This window comes from Scyliorhinus canicula, chromosome 8 (assembly GCF_902713615.1).
Source record: "Scyliorhinus canicula chromosome 8, sScyCan1.1, whole genome shotgun sequence".
Classification (NCBI taxonomy): Eukaryota; Metazoa; Chordata; class Chondrichthyes; order Carcharhiniformes; family Scyliorhinidae; genus Scyliorhinus; species Scyliorhinus canicula.
Genome location: NC_052153.1, coordinates 61,675,058 through 61,695,307, shown reverse-complemented (window position 1 = coordinate 61,695,307; position 20,250 = coordinate 61,675,058). Strand labels below are relative to the sequence as shown.

The 20,250-nt window shown below is 47.8% G+C and overlaps 1 protein-coding gene across 1 annotated transcript in view; it reads left to right on the top strand.

Annotated features, from left to right (window-relative positions):
• The first annotated feature begins 6,848 nt into the window (after positions 1 to 6,848).
• slc1a1 (solute carrier family 1 member 1) overlaps positions 6,849 to 20,250 on the top strand; it is a 96,958-nt gene continuing 83,556 nt past the window's right edge. The window contains exon 1 of the mRNA XM_038804653.1: positions 6,849 to 7,230. Within this exon, the coding sequence (XP_038660581.1) occupies positions 7,101 to 7,230 (130 nt within the window). The 5' untranslated portion in view covers positions 6,849 to 7,100. The remainder of the gene's footprint in view (positions 7,231 to 20,250) is intronic.

Here is a 20,250-nt window from a genome sequence, read left to right as displayed (position 1 = left end):
GAGGAGGATGGGGCGTCTAGGTTGTATACTTCCCTGCGTCCCCACCTGCTATTCCTCTTTTGCCACCTCCTTCTAGGGTTTCTGTCACTGTTACCCCACTCTGTCTGGTGCCAAAAACGGTCCTTCTCTGTTGGGGGAGCCTCAGCCGGTACTTCCCTCTGTCTCCAGTTAGTCCTAGCAGACTTGAGGCAGTTCTGGGGTTTTCCTTTGGCCCTCTATTCCTCAGGCTTTTCCAGAGAGCGGCTATCTGGTAGCTGGACCCGGTGTGGTAGTCCCTCTCACAGGTATCTACCTCCAGTACTGCTAGCATTACAGTCAACTTCAGACTGCTCACAAAGCCTACACAGGTGCATATATGGGCCCCCTCAATGAGCTATCATTGAGGGAGCTCATACTCCAATTGGCCAACCAATAATGCTAATTGGAGGTCATTACAGCCACACCCAGATTTACGCCATGATCCATAATTTTTTGTCATGGCGCAGAAGGCTATAAAAACTCAGCAGGCCCGAGAAGATAAGTTAAACAGTATTTAATAAACCACCATAAAGTAAAGGCTGCAGTTCGAAGATCCCAACCAGCACTACCGATCTGTCTGCAAAACATTGTTTACTCTCTGCTTCCTATCACTGAGCCAATTGTGTATTCTATGCCCCCACTGGTTTAGCTCACCAGGCTAAATCACTGGCTTTTAAAGCAGACCAAGTAGGCCAGCAGCACGGTTCAATTCCCGTACCAGCCTCCCCAGACAGGTGCCGGAATGAGGTGACTAGGGGCTTTTCACAGTAACTTAATTGAAGCTTACTTGTGACAATAAGCGATTTTCATTTCATTTTTCACTGTTCCTTTTATTCCTCAGGTTTCAATTTGCTGGCAAGCCTAGTATGTGGCACCTATCGAACACCTTTGAAAGGCTATTTCCATCATTGTCACTTGTTTTCTTTCTGGGTCAGAGAGGTTGATTGACATTTAATTAACGATTATCACATTGTTTTAAAGGTGCTTACGCTGTTAATTGCCAGCACTAGTTTTCTGTGGAAAGCTTAATGAGCAATTAATGTGCTGGTCCAGGAAATCCCTTTAAGTAGCAGGGAAGCTAAGAGAGGGATAGCATTTGTGTGAAGCAAATGTCAGAGCGATTAAAATTGACCAGCAAGTTCTGTTGGTGAGGTTCACAACTTACAGTGTGAGTGGAATTTTCAAGTGATAGATCTCATTGAAAGGACAAGGGGCTGGATACTCCGATTCTGAGGCTATGTCCCCACGCCGGTGTGGGAACGGTGGTGTTTCACAACCGAACATTTGCCGCAAAAGGGCCACCGATCCTCTATTTTGCTGGGGTCTAGCAGCCGAGCAGCGTAGAGCACTCGGCTCTAGCTGCCGATACGGCCCAGGGAATTGTCGGGTCTATGGTCGTGAATGCGGACTGTGACAGCCTGCAGCGGCTGCGCCTTGCACCATGGCACGGCCGCTCGCGGACCCAGCCTGCAAAATAGTGCCCCTGCTTTGGCTGGTCCTGGACCACCCCCCAACAGTGCCCCCTGACAAAGTCCCCTCTGCCCACGGATTGACCCTCTCCTGACTATGGTGCCGCAGGACTGAGTCCGCAGCTGCCATGCCGGTTTCCCGATGGATGACAGCACACACGACCGACGCCATCGGGAACTTGGCCGGTCGAGGGCGGAGCATCAGGGTTGGGCCTCAGGCAGTCCTTAGGCCGTTGATATGGCATGCAGAGGGTGTACTCTTCGAGTACGCCAATTTGGAGGGGGCGGAGCATCATGAAAGCGGCGATGCCTCCCGATTTGGTTGGAAACGGGCATTTTCCGGCCGATCGTTGAACGCGATTTTGGCGTCAGCGACCAGAGAATCCCATCCACGATCTCTGGTGGGTTGGGAACCCATTGCACTGGGCTTTGGTATGGCTCTCTCTAAGTGAGCCACAGCAATAACATCCATTTCCAGGTCTCCCAACCAATTAGACAGGGCAGTAGGGATGGTGAGGCAAATCTGGCAAAGGAAGATTTATAATTGATTGTACTCAGAATCGATCAACTGGACACAGATTGCTGATGCTGTAACACCAACAGGAATGGAGAGAAGACCTGATAATACTGTTTCTCCGGGTCTCTCACACTTACCTGGGGGTTCTGGTGTTGAATCGGAAGGACTGCATGAGGTGATCTTTCCCATGGACAGGAGGGTGCTGTTGGTCTTTCAAACCATGATGGTAAACATGGAAGAGTCCGATGAAGTGAGCAACAGGAGTCTGGTCCCTACAGGCTGGAGATACTACACAAGAGGAACCAGAACCTCAAGATGAAATGACAGATGAGTAGCATACTTTTTCCCAGCATTCTCCTTTGCAACACTCCTCAATGATACATGCTGCACCTCCACTCACTTCCCTCTCTCCAGCCAGCTGGACAGTGAACACTCACACTCACCCCATCATATTGCCCTGTCAGAACCAGGCCGCATGGTCATCCTTGCCCCCTTGAGAAGCCATTTAACATTCATAACTTTCAGCTTTTGGAAGGCGGGGCACAGCTTCAGGAGAAGCAGAAGCTTGAGTTTGGGAGTGGGATGTGGGAGGATGGTGGAGTGGTTAAGTGGACCTTCAGTGACTGCCAGCTTTATAGACACTGGCAATGTGTGCTAGCTGACCCATTGGGAGGACGGCTTATATCAGGAGGCTGCAGATGTCAACAATTTATCTGCTATGAAAACCAAAGCTTCCAGAGGCAGTGGTGTTCATTCAGGACAGATCTATCAAGGGCAATGAAACATTGGCATACCGTTGTTGGGGGGGGGGGGGGGGGGGGGTGGAGGAGGAGGAGGAAGTTACTCTGGGGGGAGGGGTGGAGGAGGAGGAGGAAGTTACTCTGGGGGGGGGGGGGTGGAGGAGGAGGAGGAAGTTACTCTGGGGGAGTTGCCCTGGGAATCCCGAATATTGTCTCTGGATCCCTTGAAGGCTCAGGGCATTAAGTCAAATATGGGCAAGGAAACCTACTATTGATTACAACCTACCACCCTCCCTTAGGTGATGTATCAGACTCTTCCCTGTTGAATGTCACTTGGGTGGTGGCAAGGGCACATAGGCACAGACTGTGCTCTGAGTGGGGAACTTCAATGTCCATCACCAAGGGTGGCTTGATGCCGCCACCACTAACTGAGCTTGCCAGCTCCTGAAGGACATAGCTGCTAGACTGGGTCTGGAGGGAACCATCAAGAAGGGAGAACCTATTTGACTTTGTTCTCGCCAGTCTCAAATATATTTGTCACAGATGTATTTGTCTATCACATGGGGGGGGGGGGGGGGGGGGGGGGAGGAGTGACCACTGCACAATCCGTGTGGAGAAGACACTCCATATTCCCACTGAATATGCATTCCATGTTGTGTGGCATTACCATCAGGCTAAGGGATAGATTCAGACCTGGCATCTCAAACCTGGACGTCCTCAAAGTACTGTGGACCATAATTGTAATCAACTGCAACCTGTAATCTCATGGCCCAGCATATCCCTCATTCTATCACTGCAGCAAAGGATCAAAACTGTCTTAATTAAGAGTGCAGGAGGGCCTGCCAGGAGCACCATACATACATGAAAATAAGATATCAACCTGGAGAAGCCACAACACAGGACTACATGAATGTCAAACAGAGGAAGCAATGTGCTATACCCGGAACTCACAATCAACGGTTCAGATTAAAGATCTGTAGTCCTGCCACACCCAATTAATACTTTTTACTGAACCTTGGTACACTTGACAATAAACAAATCTAATTGTGAATGGAGATGGGCAATTAAACAACTAACAGAAGGAGGCCCACGAAATACCCCATCCTCAATGATGGGGGAATCCAGCACATCAGTGCAAAACACAAGACTGTTGCATTCGCAACAATCTTTAGTCAGAATTGCTGAGTGGTTGATCCATCTCAGCCTCCTCCAGAGGCCTCCACTGTCACAGATGCCAGTCTTCCAGCCAGTTCGATTCACCCTGCAGATATCAAGAAACGACTGACGACATTGAATACTGCAAAGGTTGTGGACCCTGACAATATCCTGGCAATAGTTCAGAACATTTTTGCTCCAGAATTAACTGTGCCCTTAGTTAAGCTGTTCCGGTACAGCCACAACACTAGCATTTACCCAGCAAGATGGAAACTTTCCCAGGTATGTCTGGTTCACAAAAGTAGAATAAATTCAATCCAGCCCCATCAACAACCTCTCAGTCATTAGCAAAGTGGTTGAAGGTGTCAACAAGGTGCTACCTAATGACACTGATCATTGATACTCAGTCTGTGCTCTGCTAGGGTGACTCAGCTCCTGACCCCATAACAGCCTTAGCCCAAACATTATCACCATCCTGGAGGTTACCAAATCCACGATTTTTACCACCTAGAAGGACAAAGGCAGCAGATGCATCGGAGCACCACCACCAAGTTTCCCTCCAAGCCACACACCATCCTGACTTGGAAATATATCACTGTTCCTTCACTGTCACGGGATTAAAATCCTGAAACTCTCTTCCCAGCAGCATTGTGGTGTAGCTGTACCAGCTGGACTACAGCAGTTTGAGCCAAGACCAGACCCCAACAGTGGCTAGGATACTGGACCAAAACCCCAATATTGTAGTTTATTTTAAGACTGTGCGGAAAGAATGATTCACTCCCGGAGTGATTACATGGCAAAAAAAGGGCTCGAAAACAAAGCTTTACTATGAACACAATATTAAACTTCAACTTCACACCTGAAAAGAACAGCTTACAGTTTCCCCTTCACACAACTATACAATTTCCCATTAAACAACAAGAAAATAAACATACAGTACTTAAACCAGTTTAAAATCAACAGGCCATAGAGTAATACTTGCTTTATAAAACAGATTTGACTGCTGTTGGAACCCCTTAAGAATCTGGCTGAATATCTTCAAATAGCTGCTTCAACTAGTTTGTTTCAGCCTCTTCCTTATCCTTAGACAAGGCTGCTCTGCTTTAAAACATTATTTTTAAAAAACTATCCTACTGGGAAAGAAAATTGCCTTTACTTGTGGACTCTGTAGTAGCCAGATAAGACCTCCTCTCTCCCAGAGCTTCCCAAACTCACTGTCTTTCTGTTGTCCTGGACTCCACCCAGAAATTACCTCTTCTTCCCCAAGCTAAAAAACAAATTATCTCTGCAGGCTACAAAAGCCCATTTAACTCGCTAGGGACCGCCACAGTCAATCCACATTCTCCTGGCCAATTTCACCTGCTGTTTCTTAGAAGCAAAACAAAATATTTTTAAAACTGTGACCACTGCCGCCAAACATACTTATAGACCCAGGCTTTAACCCTTAACTTGTCCCAATATTTAAAAGCCAAAATTCTTAAAACACTCCAATCGTCACAAAAGTGATTCACGGCCACCTTCTCAAGAACAAATAGGGATGGGCAACAAATGCTGGAGCGCATGGTGAAGAATCAGCAGAAAATGAGCCAACACCTGCCTTTCGGCAGAGCACACACGAATGAACAAATGCTGGCCTTAACATCAACAGCCAAATTCCATGGAAGCGTATAAAACTTCCAAGAAGTTTGCAATCACTTATAAATTAATGAAAACACATTCTAGGAAGGAGTGCTGTGAGCAGCAGCCTCTCACCTGGCTATGGCTGCAACTTTTCAGTTTCACTCTTTTTAAGCCTGCTCAGACTGTCGGTTTCACTGAAGAAGTACTCCCCTCTGTGCATTTACCTCCTTTACCATAGTGAGCTGCTTAGAGTTCAGAAAATGGGTGCATTGGCTGTTAAAATTAGAAGGTTTAGCTGAAGCAGCAGTTAGTTTGTGATCCAATAGAATATTTCAATGACTTACCCAACACCTTCACCTCACCTGCAAACCCACCCGACTGAAACCTAAAAGTGGGTGGGATGATATTGGGGTCCCAACCCTATGTCACTTCTAGGGCATTTAATACTCTGCACATACCACATCTGCCTTCCCTTGCTTGTTAAAATTCACCCTGGCTTCTCTATTGTCCCGAACTTGATTGTTGATTTGTGTGCTATTGGAAATGTACATCACTCCATGCTATTGTTACTTCAGCTACATTTGGCCTATATTCTCACCACCCAGATTGAGAACTGTTTACAAATGTCCAACTGAAGCAAATAAGTGTAATTGACAGGCAACTTTCTGGCTCAGAACGCTTCACCTTCTGGTAAAAAAGCAAATACCTCAGTGTTGAAATGTTTTTGATTTTTACTACTGATGAACGAACTGCTTCTCAACGTTGGACCATTTTCTGATGCTTGCAATTGTGAAAGATGGCCAATTCTCACTTGAGTCTGGACACTTTAAAAATGTAATTGATTCCTGCTTTGAAACCTTTTTGACATTTAAAAGAAAGTAAGATATTCATAAACAGCAGTTCTGTCAGAAAGCGTTTCTTCATGTTGGGTGAATCAATTATTGATACATCACATCCCCACATGTAAACAGGTTCTGATGATTTAATTAGGCTTTTATCTTCAGTAGGAGATGGACGGATTCCTAAATTTAAATTAATTTGGATTGAAATGTGTCTTAAATGTGTAACCCACGTCAGTGACTTTGCTGCATGTGATTAATCTAGGCTTGAGGCTAATTCACTGTTTTTAATCATAAATATCACACATGCTCCCAATGTTTACAGTTCTTCAAACACATCACATGGGTATCGAAAGCAAGCGGAGACAACATTTTCCTTTTCAAAAGGCCCGTTTTACATTCAGTAGAAAGCATTTATTTTGATATTTATAATGAAAAGGACTTCGAGAATGGATCAAGCTGATGGCTTGACTCTACTAGCCGAAGGTGCAGAATCCGTGGCAAAAATGATGGGCAGCTCATTTTAAAAAGCGTGATCAATGTTTTAAATGTAGCCATTGTTAGGTTCCTCTCACTGCATTCAGAGGGGGCGGTACTTAGTTACAACTGAGTGCATGAAGTGGCTGGATTTTGGATTTGTCTGCAGTGACGGAGTACAGTGCAGTGGAGTGAAGCCGAGCAGCATTTCACACCGACTCTTTCTTTTTACTCTGTATGCGTGTGTCTCTGCGTGTGTTTGCAAATGCCTGTGTTTCCTCTGGGTTTCGACCATCAACCAGGCATGGGGAAGAGAATCCTAAATAGATTTGATCTTAAATCCATCCTGAAGAAGAACTGGTTGCTCTTGAGCACAATTGCCGCTGTAATCACAGGTAAGAATTCAATCTGTAAATTCCTGAATCCTTTTGTTTTTATAGGGTGGTCATACCTTTGTAAAATAACAGATTCGTTCTAGTAATTACTAGTGATAGTAGTTTCTAGAATTATGCATACAATTGAATCATACGCTAGGTCGTGTCAGTTTAAAGATCTCTGCGTCCATGTTAACACCCTTCTAGCACAACTGATTTTGATTTGCATGCTTAAACTAGGCTTTGACAAAGTATACAGAATTCCATTACTTAGTCTATTTTAGACCTGCATAGTAACAAATGCCTGAAAGCAATTTCTTATGGAACATGTCTCACTGGATTTAAAGGACCCGACACAAGCCTGTAAATATAAGAGTTGCTAGATCAAAAAAAGCTCCTATTAGTTAATGCACATTGATTTTAATTCCCCCCCCCCCCCCCCACCATTTAATTTTATTTCCCCCACACTATTTTATTGGGTTACTTACTATTGCCAAAAGGTAACCTTCTCTCGGGCTGATGCCTTGGTACTCCAGATTAGCACGAGTGTTATGAATTAAGATGTTGTCTCACCAACATGTATAATGGATTTCCAGACAAGGTAGTGGAGACTGTGGAATAATTTAAGAAATCGTTGGGATTTGTTGTGGAGAAATGTACTTTGAGATAAATGAGTTAAGATGGGATGTATGGTCTTTTTTATCAGTACCTTTCTTGTGATATGACAGTATACATACGCTGTCAGTTTGTTGGGAGAATAAATTTTACCTTTACTGAGTGTTTCCACAGAGTATACAAAGCCCCATTTGACTTCAAGAGCTTGCTTGCCCCAAGGTGATTAATAAACGCCTGAAGAGAGAATACAATTAATAACTGAAATATACATCAACCAAAATGGCATTTAACCCTGAATAAAATATTCCCTAATAAACCACTAATGCAAAAAAAAAACAACAGCGGATCTAGAAACCTGGAATAAAAACAAAACATACTGGAAATACATAGCCGATCTGACAGCATCAGTGTAGCAAGAAACAGAGTTAACATTTCAGGTCGGTGACCTCTCATCTGATGAAAGGTTATCGACACGTAAAACAACTTTTGGATTTGCTTTTAAAGATATATCGTTTAAAACTCCATCTGTAAATTAAATTGAAATTAACTTTTTTTAAAACTGGAACGCTTTAAAGTATTGCAATTTCCTCCCTAGACGTTACACATGACATTTGCAAACTTTGTACATTAAGATTTTTTGTGCAATGTGATTCTGCAAAAATGATTTGGACGGGTTGATGTTTCGCACAATGCCCCTTCTCTGTTAAGCCAGTAATTTTCTCTCCAAGTGGCCCGATCATCGTTCATTATTTACCTCTTAACCATCCACTTTCAATGGATTCTTTCTACCAACTACATCTGTTGATGTCCGTCATTCTGTAGCCTGTTTTCCATGTGTAGATTATCACCAGTATCTGTCTAAACTGTGGCTGAACTCAGTCATTGTGTAAGCAACACGAGGAGCCAAGGCTGAGAGGAATGTAAGATTTGTTACAGTGCATCGATCTCAGTTCTTCTCCACTCTTGGTGTTGTTTACATAAAGTTAAATTACTGCCAAGGTTAAGCTTTTATCAGCATTAACCCAGTATTCTAATATTGGCATATTACCACCGTGAACTTCCCTTTTAAAATCAGCGTTCGAAACCATCTCAGAGCCAGATTCACGTTTTGCCACCTCAGATGGATGCAGCCCATGCTTTATCTCACCAAAGGCGAATGCATGTCTTCTAGCTTTCAGTGCCTGTGCCTAGCGGAAGCGAATGGCACCCACTGGACATTCATTATGTGCAGTTACTTTCTGGCTTCTGGAGGAAATTGGAGGTACAACACACTGCCGCTCCAGGTGTAAGAGTAGTGGAAGTTTCCCTATAATTGCAAAAATGAGACTTGGAGCAGTAGAATTGATGAGTTGTGACAATATGCGTTTCCACAGAGAGAATGGAGTCTCATGTTTGATAAATTATGAGTTCTATAAAGATGTAATAAGCAGGGTGGATAAAATTGTGGATAAAGTGTATTTGGATTTCCAAAAAACATTTTTATTGTGTCCCTGTGTTATGTAAATTAGTAGTCTGTGGAGATTGTAACATTTAAAGCACAGGATGTTCCAACACTTGTTACATTTGTTCCTGCCTAGTAACCTAGTGTGTGAATTGCAATAGGTCAGTATTCAGTGTGGCAAGTCTTTAGGAAAACTTATAGTGTTGTTGAATTGAACATTACGGTCGAGAGGTTTTGCTTCAGTTATACAGGGCATTGGTGAGATCGCCTCTGGAATACTGTGCACAAGAGTACTCCTAAATGGACTGGAAGCAATTCAGGGAAGGCTTACTGGACTAATACCTGGAATGAGGAAAGGATAGACAGGTTAGGCTTTTATCCTCTGGAGTTCTGAAGAGTGAGGTGATTTGATTGAAACATGTAAGATCCTGTGGGGTCTTGACAGGGTGGATGTGGAGAGGATGTTTCTACTTGTGGAAGAATCTAGAACTAAAGGTCACGTTTTGAAAATAAGAGGTCACCCATTTAAGACAGATGAGGATACATTTTTTGTTCTCTCAGGGTCATGAGTCTTTGGAACTCTTCCTCAAAAGGCAGTGAAAGCAGAGTTTCACTGAATATTTTTAAGGCAGAGGTGGATAGATTCTTGATACGCAAAGGGGTAAAAGGTTATCGAGGGTAGGCAGGACTCTGGGATTGAGATTGCAATCAGATCAACCATAATCACATTGACTGGTGGAGCAGGTTCTCGGGGCCGATTCTGCTCATGGGCGACCCGGTACGTAGCACAATGTTGCTTCACAGCGCCAGGGTCCCAGGTTCGATTCCCAGCTTGGGTCACTGTCTGTGCAGAGTCTGCATGTTCTCCCCGTGTCTGCGCGGGTTTCCCCCGGGTGCTCCGGTTTCCTCCCACAAGTCCGAAAGACGTGCTGTTCGGTGAATTGGACATTCTGAATTCTCCTTCTGTGTACCCGACCAGGCGCCGGATTGTGGCAACTAAGGGATTTTCACAGTAACTTCATTGCCGTGTTAATGTAAGCTTACTTGTGACAATAAAGATTATTATATTATATTATAATTCATATCTTCGTATATAACAAGGGCAAAACCCTCTTGGGGTATTGTGACAGGACATTGGATAAGTTCAAAGGTCAGTGAACAGCGGCCAACTTTTAGAGTCGGGCAGCACGATTGTACAGTGGTTAGCACTGCTGCCTCACGGCGCCGAGGTCCCAGGTTCGATCCCGTCTCTGGGCCACTGTCCGTGTGGAGTTTGCACATTCTCCCTGTGTTTGTGTGGGTTTCACCCCCACAACCCAAAGATGTGCAGGGTAGGTGGATTGGCCATGCTAAATTGCCGCTTAATTGGAAAAAATGAATTGGGCACTCTAAATTTATATTGAAAAAAAACTTTAGTGAATCAGTTTTAATGAAAAGTCCCAGGCAGGGAGAAAGTCCCAGGTAGAGGACAGAGACAGGAGACAGTGGCAGCTCCCAGTTAGGCAAAAATAAAGTGAGGAGCAAAGAAATCGGGCCCAAACAGCAAAAGTCAGAAGAACGCTGGTGACTCCATACTGTGGGCTGGAGGGGAAAAGGTACCTTTTTAGAGCAGTAATGTTCTCTGGCAGAGTCGAGGAGCTGAAGTTCTGCTTGGAAGCTGGTGCTTGAGTGCGTACTCAGGAATTCAGGGGAACAGAATTTTGTTCCAGGAGATTGAAATCCTGCCGTTATTATTGCTGCTGAGTTGGTGCGACATTTGGAGAGAACTCCAAAGCGAGATATTCAAAGACGAATACTGGAACCCCTTGTGAGAGAGATGGAGATTTAGTGAGACTGGTTGACTCACAGTATTTACTGATGCCCATGTGGATTATTGAGAAATCTGTGGACAGTGCGATGTTTTTGGCCACAGTTTGCCTGCTAATTTACATGTATCTCATTTTTACCCTGAATGTGAAAGTATAAGACGCATATTGTAAATTGTTTTATCTTTCTGATCTTGTATTTTAAAGATTTTCTTTTGTTTGTTCAAAATCTGCGGAATCTTGTGTCTTTATTCACTGAGCAAGTGTTTGAAACTCAAGCATTGCATACTTTAAACAAAATGTTATCGGTCCCTACCCGGATCTTACCAATAACTTTGGGGTCTAGTCGACTACATAAAAGGTCACTGTGCAAATTAAGAGCTTATGGTGTTTGGAGTGATGTATTGGCATGGATTGAGTATTGACTACCTAACAGGAAAGAGAGAGCCGAGTTAAAGAGATAATTTTCAGGATGGCAAACTAGCTTAATCCAGCACACCTCATAGAATCATAGAATTTACAGTGCAGAAGAAGGCCATTTGGCCCATCGAGTCTGCACCGGCCCTTAGATAGAGCACCCTACGTAAGCCCATGCCTCTACCCTATCCCCGTAACCTTTTGGACACTATGGGTCAGATTTAGCATGGCCAATCCAGCTAACCTGCACATCTTTGGATTGTGGGAGGAAACCAGAGCACCCGGAGAAAGCCCACGCACACACGGGGAGAACATGCAGACTCCACACAGTCACCCAAGGCTTCATTTGAACCTGGGTCCCTGGAGCTGTGGGGTGGCAGTGCTTGCAACGATCCGCATTGATGATTTGATGAAGTTACGGATGGTGTTGTCACCAGATTTGCTGATGATACAAACAGAAATGGCAAGGGCGCGAATTAACGGAAAAGTTTCTAAGTGTGGGAGCAAGCAAGAATTGCCGGATGCTTCCTGACGTCCAACCCAGCGAGACCGCCATCGGTATCTAATGCTAATTAGGGCCGGTAATGATGCCCCACGAGCTTCACATAGGAAATGACTGTCCCGCCAGCTGATTCACCTGGACCGTGCCTGGCAGTTCCTCGCTAACCAGGGGGAGCAGCTCTTAAACTGATCCCGCAGAGAAAACCCCAGACAGCACTCAGTCATGCCACGGTGCAGATCAGCTCCACGATTAGGAGATGCTGACCTGGACGGAGTGTTGGACGCGGTGAAGACACTGTTCACCTGAGGGGTTCAGAATGTCAGCCACAGGCTAGTCAGTGCCACCTGGGAGGCAGAGGCAGTAGCTGTCAGCACCCACCAACACCCCGCCCATGCCCAGCAGCGGAGCCCATACCTGTCCCCCAACAGCTGCCCTTCTGTCCCAAGGTGACCCCCAGGGCACTAAGGGCACTGACCAGGAAGAGGGAGCGCTGGAGGTCAACCCGGAACCTTCCGACAGGGAGACGACAGCGGTCACAAGCTCTCCTGAGTTCCCCCTTCGCCCTATTCCTGACAACAACATGTCTCTGCATCAGCGGGCGGAACATGGTGTTAAGGCGAGGCAAGTCGGCCAGGGTCTTCCGGCCCAAGCCCTCAATAGGACGCCACGTTGGGTGAGGATGAGGGCCTCCCTGGTCCTCTGGCCATGCTGGACCCTCACCACCGCCTGTCCTCCATCTTCCAGCTGCTCCCGCGGACCCTCCCCGGGCTTGTCCTCCAGCCCCTCCAGGTTTGTCTCCTCCTTGTACTGCTCCTCAGACGAGGCCACATGTTCCTTCTCCGCCTCCAGCACATTGCCCTGCTGCTGTGATAGGTTGTGGAGGACACACCAGACCACCACAAAGTGGACAACTCTCCGGGGGATGTACTGCACCACCAGAGCGGCCTAGGCATTGGAACCACATTTTCAGCAGTCCAATGCACCGCTCAATGACAGACGGCGTGGCCACATGTTCCTCATTGTAGCGGGTCTCTTCATCAGTCTTTGGCCTCCATACTGGCATCATTAACCAGGACCTTAGCAAGTACTCCTTATTCCCAAGAGCCAAAGGTCATCCTGGGTCCCTCGAAGATGCCGGGCATCTCTGACTGCTCCAGGATGTTGCTATTGTGCACACTCCTTGGGAAGTGTGCAACGTGTATGACCTTGAGGTCGCACACAAGTTGAATGTTTAGGGAGTGGAACCCCTTCCTGTTAATGAAGGATGCTCTCGGACACCCGGGGCCAGGGGCATCCCGGCGATGACAGAGAATTCTGCTGGCCAGGCATTCTGATGGGCCTGGTCCAGGTCAAAGTTTATATAGTGAGTTGCCCAGGCAAACGACATCCGTCACTTTATGGGTGCACTTGTGGGCTGTTGGTTGGGATATGCCGTTGGGATATGCTGCAAAGGTCCCCGCACCAGCCCTGGAATGAACCCAAGGTGTAAACGTTCAGGGCGGTGGTGACTTTGGCGGCCACCGAAAGTGGGGTGTCCTCCTCTTCCACGTGGTGCCAAATCCGTAAGGACATGACAGGTGCCACACCGTCCCCTTTTTGAGGCGGAGCCCCAGTGGCACCTGCTGTCTGACATCTCCTCAAATTACCAGCAACACCTGTACACCTTAGGCCACCGCTGGTCTCCCCATCTGGGTCCCTCCTTGGCCTGCTGGATGGTCGGGTCCTCGGGTGTGGGGTGGGCCCCGGCACATGGACTGCCGCATCGAGCCTCTGTTGAAGCTGCCGCCGCCACTGCGAGGGCAGCTGCTGTGGGGTCCACAATATCATCCATCATGCGGTACCGGGAAGCAATTGGAGAGGGTGAGAGACCGCCAATCAGTTACGGCTTCCACCCCTGTACCCTTGGGGCCCCAATCCTTCCCCACCCTTACATTCCCTGCCATCTCTCAGAGTGCCATCTAATAAGCCGGTTGTGCTGAGGGAATCTGCCCTGCACACAGACCCCCAGCCACATCAGGGTGACCCGGGCACTGGATCCCAGACCCTGCACCCCAGACCCCTGCCGGGAACATTACCTGGACTAGGTGCAGGTTTCCTCCCTGATCCACACATCCACCCTTTGGTCGTGGGTTTGTCCCCAGTGCTGAGGCCCAGCTCTTGGGTGTTTGATTGTTGGCTGCTGCCTCTGTGGTATTGATATCTCCAGTGTTCAGACAAAGTGTCCAGACTTCACGGTCTGATTGACATGCAAAGCAATAATCTCACCTGCGACATTGGCATGTCGACTTGGGAGCTGTGAAACGCTCACATAACTAACATTGCCAGTTCTCTATTAGCAATAGCTGTCAGCTGTTCAAAGAGAGGTCAGCTGGAGTTTAAGTGACCTGCAGCATATTACCATAGACAGGGCTCTGCCCTGGGTGTTCAGGAGGACCAATAGGCAGCAACTGGAGTTGCCCCTGGTAAGGGTATACACGATCGGGGGGGGGGTATGGCATGTTGGATCCCCGGCGGTGAACTTAACCACTCCCCCCCAGCCGGGGGCGACCCCCCCCCCACCAATGGCGGCCGACTGCCCTGACTGGGCCCGTTGACCTCTGGGGGCTCCCCCACCCGCCCCGGCACTGAGGTAGCGGCCTCAGTGCGCCCGGCTGATTGCCCGATTTCAAAGTTTACTCGTGTCCTCTGCTCGCCACATCAGCCATTGTGTTAACTTCACGTTTTAAAATAGGTGTAATGAAGGGCGCTCACGTCACCGATTGCTGGGGAGCCAGTTAGATCATTGGAGGCCGTTCGATAGGGGACTCCTCCCGTTAATGGGATGGAGATTAATGGTGGTTATTGGTTTCTCATTACGCTTCAACAGGATTCGGATCTCACCAACAGGAGCAGAGCGGTTAGATCGTTGCTGATTTTGGACTCTCCCAGGACCTAACCGACTTGCGCGTATTCCCGCCTGGCATGATGTGGCAGTTAGATCGAGCCCAGAGTGTCTGCAAAGGGCCATGGATAAGTTAACTGAGTGGGCAAGAATTTGGCAGCAGGAGTATAATGTGGGAAAATGTAAGGTTGTCCACTTTGGCAGGAAGAATAGAAAAGCAGAATTTTGTGCAGAATTCTAAGGCACAGAGGGCTCTCAGTGTCCTTGAACATGAATCACAAGAAGTTAGCAAGCAGGTCCAACAAGTAATCAAGAAGCAAATATCCTTTATTGCAAGGGAGATGAAGTATAAAAGTTATACTGCTATTGTGCAGGACATTTGTGAGATCGCACCTGGAATATTGTTTCTAATTTTGGTCTCCTTACTTATGGAGGCATAGGAACTTAGGAATCAGGAGCAGAAGTAGACAATTCCGCCCTTCGAGCCTGCTCCGCGCCATTCAATCAGATCATGGCTGATCTCTTCCTGGTCTTAAAACTACCTCCCTACCTGTTCCCCATATCCGTTTAATTAGTTTTTAAAATCAGAAACATATCTATCTCCTTCTTGAACATATTTAATGACTCCGACTCCATCGCACAATAAGGCAATGAGTACCACAAGTTCAACATCCTCTGCGAGAAGTAGTTCCTCCTCAACTCAGTTCTAAATCCACTGCCTCTCAACCTATATCCGTGACCTCTTGTTCCAGATTGTCCCACATGGGGGAACATTTAGTCTACATTTACTTTACGAATCCCTTTTAGTATTTTATGTACCTCGATCAGACCCCCTCTCATCCTTCTAAACTCCTGGGAGTACAATCCCAAACTCTTTAATTTTTACTCACAGCTCAACCCTTTCATCCCTGGAATCAATCTGGTGAACCTCCTCTGAACTGCCTCCAATGCCACCACATCCTTCCTCAAATAAAAAGACCAAAACTGGGCGCAGTACTCCAGATGTGGTCTCACCAACACCATTCACATTTGCAACAACACTCCTCTACTTTTATACTCTGGTCCTTTTGCAATAAACACAAACATTCCATTTGCCTTTTTTATAAAATGCCAGACCGGCATACCGAGTTTCTGCGATTCATGAACAAAGGCACCCAGATCCCTCAGCCCTGACGCATTTTGAATCTGCTTTCTGTGAAGATAATAACTTGCCTTTCTATTTTTTCAGCCAAAATCGATAACCTCACACTTATCCACATTAAACTCCATCTGACAAATTTTGACCCAATCTCCTAGTCTATCTATATTCATCTGTAAATTCCTTGGCCGGGATTCTCCGAGCCTCCGCCGCTATCGCGCTTGGCGCGGGTGCGGAGAATGGGGCGTCAGACCTGCGATCGGGTCCGACGCCTTCACGCGATTCACCGGAGACCGGAGAATCATTGCCAATCGGACGCGCGCGGTCAACACAGCGCCGATCGGGGGCCATTGAAAGAGGCCCCCGCGGCGACCCTCCGCTGGCAACTGGCCGAGTTCCCGCCACCATGGTTCACATATGGTTCCATCTGGCAGGCATTTGGAGTGGGGGCTGCGAACACAGTCCGCAGCCGCCCTGGTGGGGGCAGGGGTATCCGTCACCGGGGGAGGGGGTGGGCCTCCAGGACAGCCAGGCTCATGATCGGGGGCTACCGATCGGCTTGTGCGCGATCTGGGGGGGGGGGGGGGGGGGGGCGCGATATTGTTGGGGGGCCGGTCCGCTGTGTGGGTTCACGATATTGCGCAGGACCGCGAATGCGCGGACCCGCGGCTGGAAGTGCAGGGCCCCGTATCAGCAGCCGGAGCTGCGTGGAGTACTCTGGCGCCCTGCAAGCCCCCTTCAAAATGGAGACTCACTCTGGAAGTCCAGAATGATTCGCACCCATTTTCTCACGGGCGTGGGGACATAGCCCCATTATTAGAGAATTCCGCCCCTTATTGCCTCTTCACTGCCTGCTTTCCCACCTATTTTAGTATCATCTGCAAATTTTGCTATGTTACGCTCTGTTCCTGCTTGCAGATCATTTGTATAGATTGTAAACAGTTGAGGTCCGAGGACTGACCCCTGCAGCACCCCGCTGGATACAGTTTGCCAGCTAGAGAAGGACCCATTTATCCCAACCCTCTGCATTCTGTCAGTCAGCAAATCTTCAATTCAATCTAGTCTCGAATCTCAATCCCCTGCGATCTCACCTTCTGGGTCAGCCTTTTATGTGGAACCTTGTCAAAGCAAACCTTGATGGAAGCAGTGGAGGTTTCACTTGTGGCTTTTGAAAGCGGAATTTGAAATCGCATGTGTGGAAGCCGGAATTCAGTGAGACAAAGTTGTTCACAGTATAAGAATCACCTGGGGAGAAATTCACTGACATTCACTTGGGTTCAGAGAGGAAAGTGCAAGTTAAAAACTTCCTTCATGGGCAGCACGGTGGCTCAGTGGGTTAGCCCTGATGCCTCACGGCGCCGATGTCCCAGGTTCGATCCTGACTCTGGGTCACTGTCCGGGTGGAGTTTGCACATTCTCCCCATGTTTGCGTGGGATTCGCCCCCCACAACCCAAAGATGTGCAGGATAGGTGGATTAGCCACGCTAAATTGCCCCTTAATTGGAAAAAAAAAGAATTGGGCACTCTAAATTTAAAAAAGACTTCCTTCATAGGGAAACAAAGTCATACCCATGGCCGTCGTAACAATTGCTATTCGAGGACCTATTGGACATGGATATCCTAGGGAAGGGAAACTGGGAGGACAAGTGAGGGCGACTCCTGGGAAAGGCACGCTCTCCACTGGATGTGACAAGTAAAAAATGGGAGAAGACCTAGGTTTCAAAATTGGGTGGGGTCTCTGGAGCGATGCACTGCACAGATTCAACTCCACCTCCACTTACACACACAAAGCCTAATGCAGCTGAAAGTGGCACACAGTGCACACTTAACCAGAACCCATATAAGTTGGCTATTCCCGGAGTTAGAAGATAAATGTGAACAGTGCCAAGAAGGCCCGGCCAACCATGACTACATATTCTGGTCATGCCCCAGACCTGTAGGGTTCTGGACAGCCTTCTTCGAGGCAATGTCCAAGGCTGTGGGTTTGAGAGTGGAACTATGCCTGAAAGTGGCAGTCTTCGAGATATCAGAGCAGCCAGAACTCTTTATGGGAAGAAGGACCAACGCCCTAGCCCTTGCCTCCTTAATCGCCTGCTGGAGAATCTGGCTCGGCTGGCGATTGGCATCACCACCCAAAGCTGCGGACTAGCTGTCCGACTAAATGGATTTTCTCCAAACGGAGAAAATCAAATTCCCCATCCGCGGGTCGGAAGAGGCTTCTACAAAACGTGGGAGCCATTCACCAATCTGTTCCAAGACCTGTTTGTAGCCAACAGCCAATAAGCCAAAGGGAAGGGAATCCACAGAAGAACTACAAACACAAACAAAAAGAGGGGTGAGGGGAGATTCGGGGGGAAAAGGAGGGAAAAAAGAGGCACATAACCCAACCGTACCTAACACGAAACAGCATAAGTAGCACCACCCTACCCCAACAAATCCAGGTTGGAAGATCCAACAAAGAAGACACGACACATAACAAGACACGGAGGGGGATCGGGAGAAAGATGGGAGTTGGGATCAGGAGGCCAAGTCAAAGATAGGCACTTGCAGGGGTATACAAATTGTAACCGATGTATATAATGAATAGTGACCGATGTATATAGATTCTGCGTGTGTTCACTTTCATCTTTGTTTTGTATAAAAAGAAAACCCGATTAAAAACATTTTAAATAAAGGTAAAAGTTAACTTTGAGCCAGGATTTTTTTCTGTGATCTTCCTGTCCAGTTATAATACAAACTGGATCATAACACCGATTTAAATTCCTCCACAATATAACCACAGCTTCTGCTTAAATACATCACCATGACTTGTTAAAAAAAGTCTCCTTAAAAACCACAGGCAAAACCCCACGTTTCTGCTTAAATCTTCATCAACTCCGGGGTCCCAGGTTTGATTCCCGGCCTGGGCCACCGTCCGTGTGGAGTCTGCACATTCCCCCTGTGTCTGTGTGGGTTTCCTCCGCGTGCTCCGGTTTCCTCCCACAAGTACTGAAAGATGTGCTGTTAGGTAATTTGGACATTCTCAAATTCTCCCTCTGTGTACCTGAACAGGCGCCGGAATGTGGCAACGAGGGGCTTTTCACAGTAACTTCATTGCCGTGTTAATGTAATCCTACTTGTGACACTAATAAAGATTATTATTATTAATAAATCACCGCCCCCTCCGGGATTGGGTTGTTACCCTGAAGTTACTTTGAAAGTATAGCCCCAGAAAGTTCGGCTACCCTACTATTCCCCATGCAGTTAGTCCTGGCAAGACGTTTAGGATCCGTCAGCTATTCCTGAACCGCTTTGATCTTGTATGTTTGACCCTTTGATCTTGTATTTTTTATGATGATTCTTATTGCAACATCATAATGGGTGCGATTCTCCACAAATGCGGCGAGTCGTAAAGGCTGCCGTGAACCTGGCCGTGTTTCACAGCAGCCTCCGCGCCCCCTCCCGGGACCCGATTCTCCCCCCCCCCCCCGGGCGGGGCTAGCAGCGGGGCCCCGTGAAGCACGGCATTGCGGCCTTAGCGACCGTCGCTAAGTCCGCGCGCCAAGCGTCACGACGGCTGACGCGCACGATGACGTCAGCTGCGCATGCGCGGGTTGGACGGCTCCAACCCGCGCATGCGCAGATGACGTCATCACGCAGACGCGTCAAACCCGCGCATGCGCGGGCCGTCATGCCCCTCAGCCGCCCCGCGGACTGATCTTGCGGGGCGGCGGAAGAACAAAAAGTGCGCGGGTATCGGACCCGCTGCCCGCGATCAGTGCCCACCGATCGCAGGCCCATGCCACCCTTGGCACGGCCGTGGTGCGGCCATGCCAATCGGTGCCATGGTTGTCCGGGACGGCACGTCCGGGCGGCCGTTTTCACGAACGGTGAGAGCAGGTGTGATCGCGTTCGTGAAAACGGCTGTAAAGGCCTGGGAACTCGGCCCATCGGCCTGGGGAGAATCGCTGTTCGCCGTAAAAAACCGGGGAGCAGCGATTCGTGTCGTGGGGCGGCCGTGGGGGGGGGGGAGAAAAGCGGGAGGGCGTGAAAATTGTCGGGAAGGCCCTCCCGCTATTCTCCGACCCGTCGTGGGCAGCGGAGAATCGGGCCCACATTTCCTGAAGCAATTCTGCCAGATGGTTAGTGTTTATCACCTTTCAATCTCTAGGCTGTTACCTGCCCTAGTCCAGACAGACTCATTCAGCGCTGAGGTTGTTTCCTTAATCGCAAACAATGAACTTCATTAAAGTGAGGTATCTC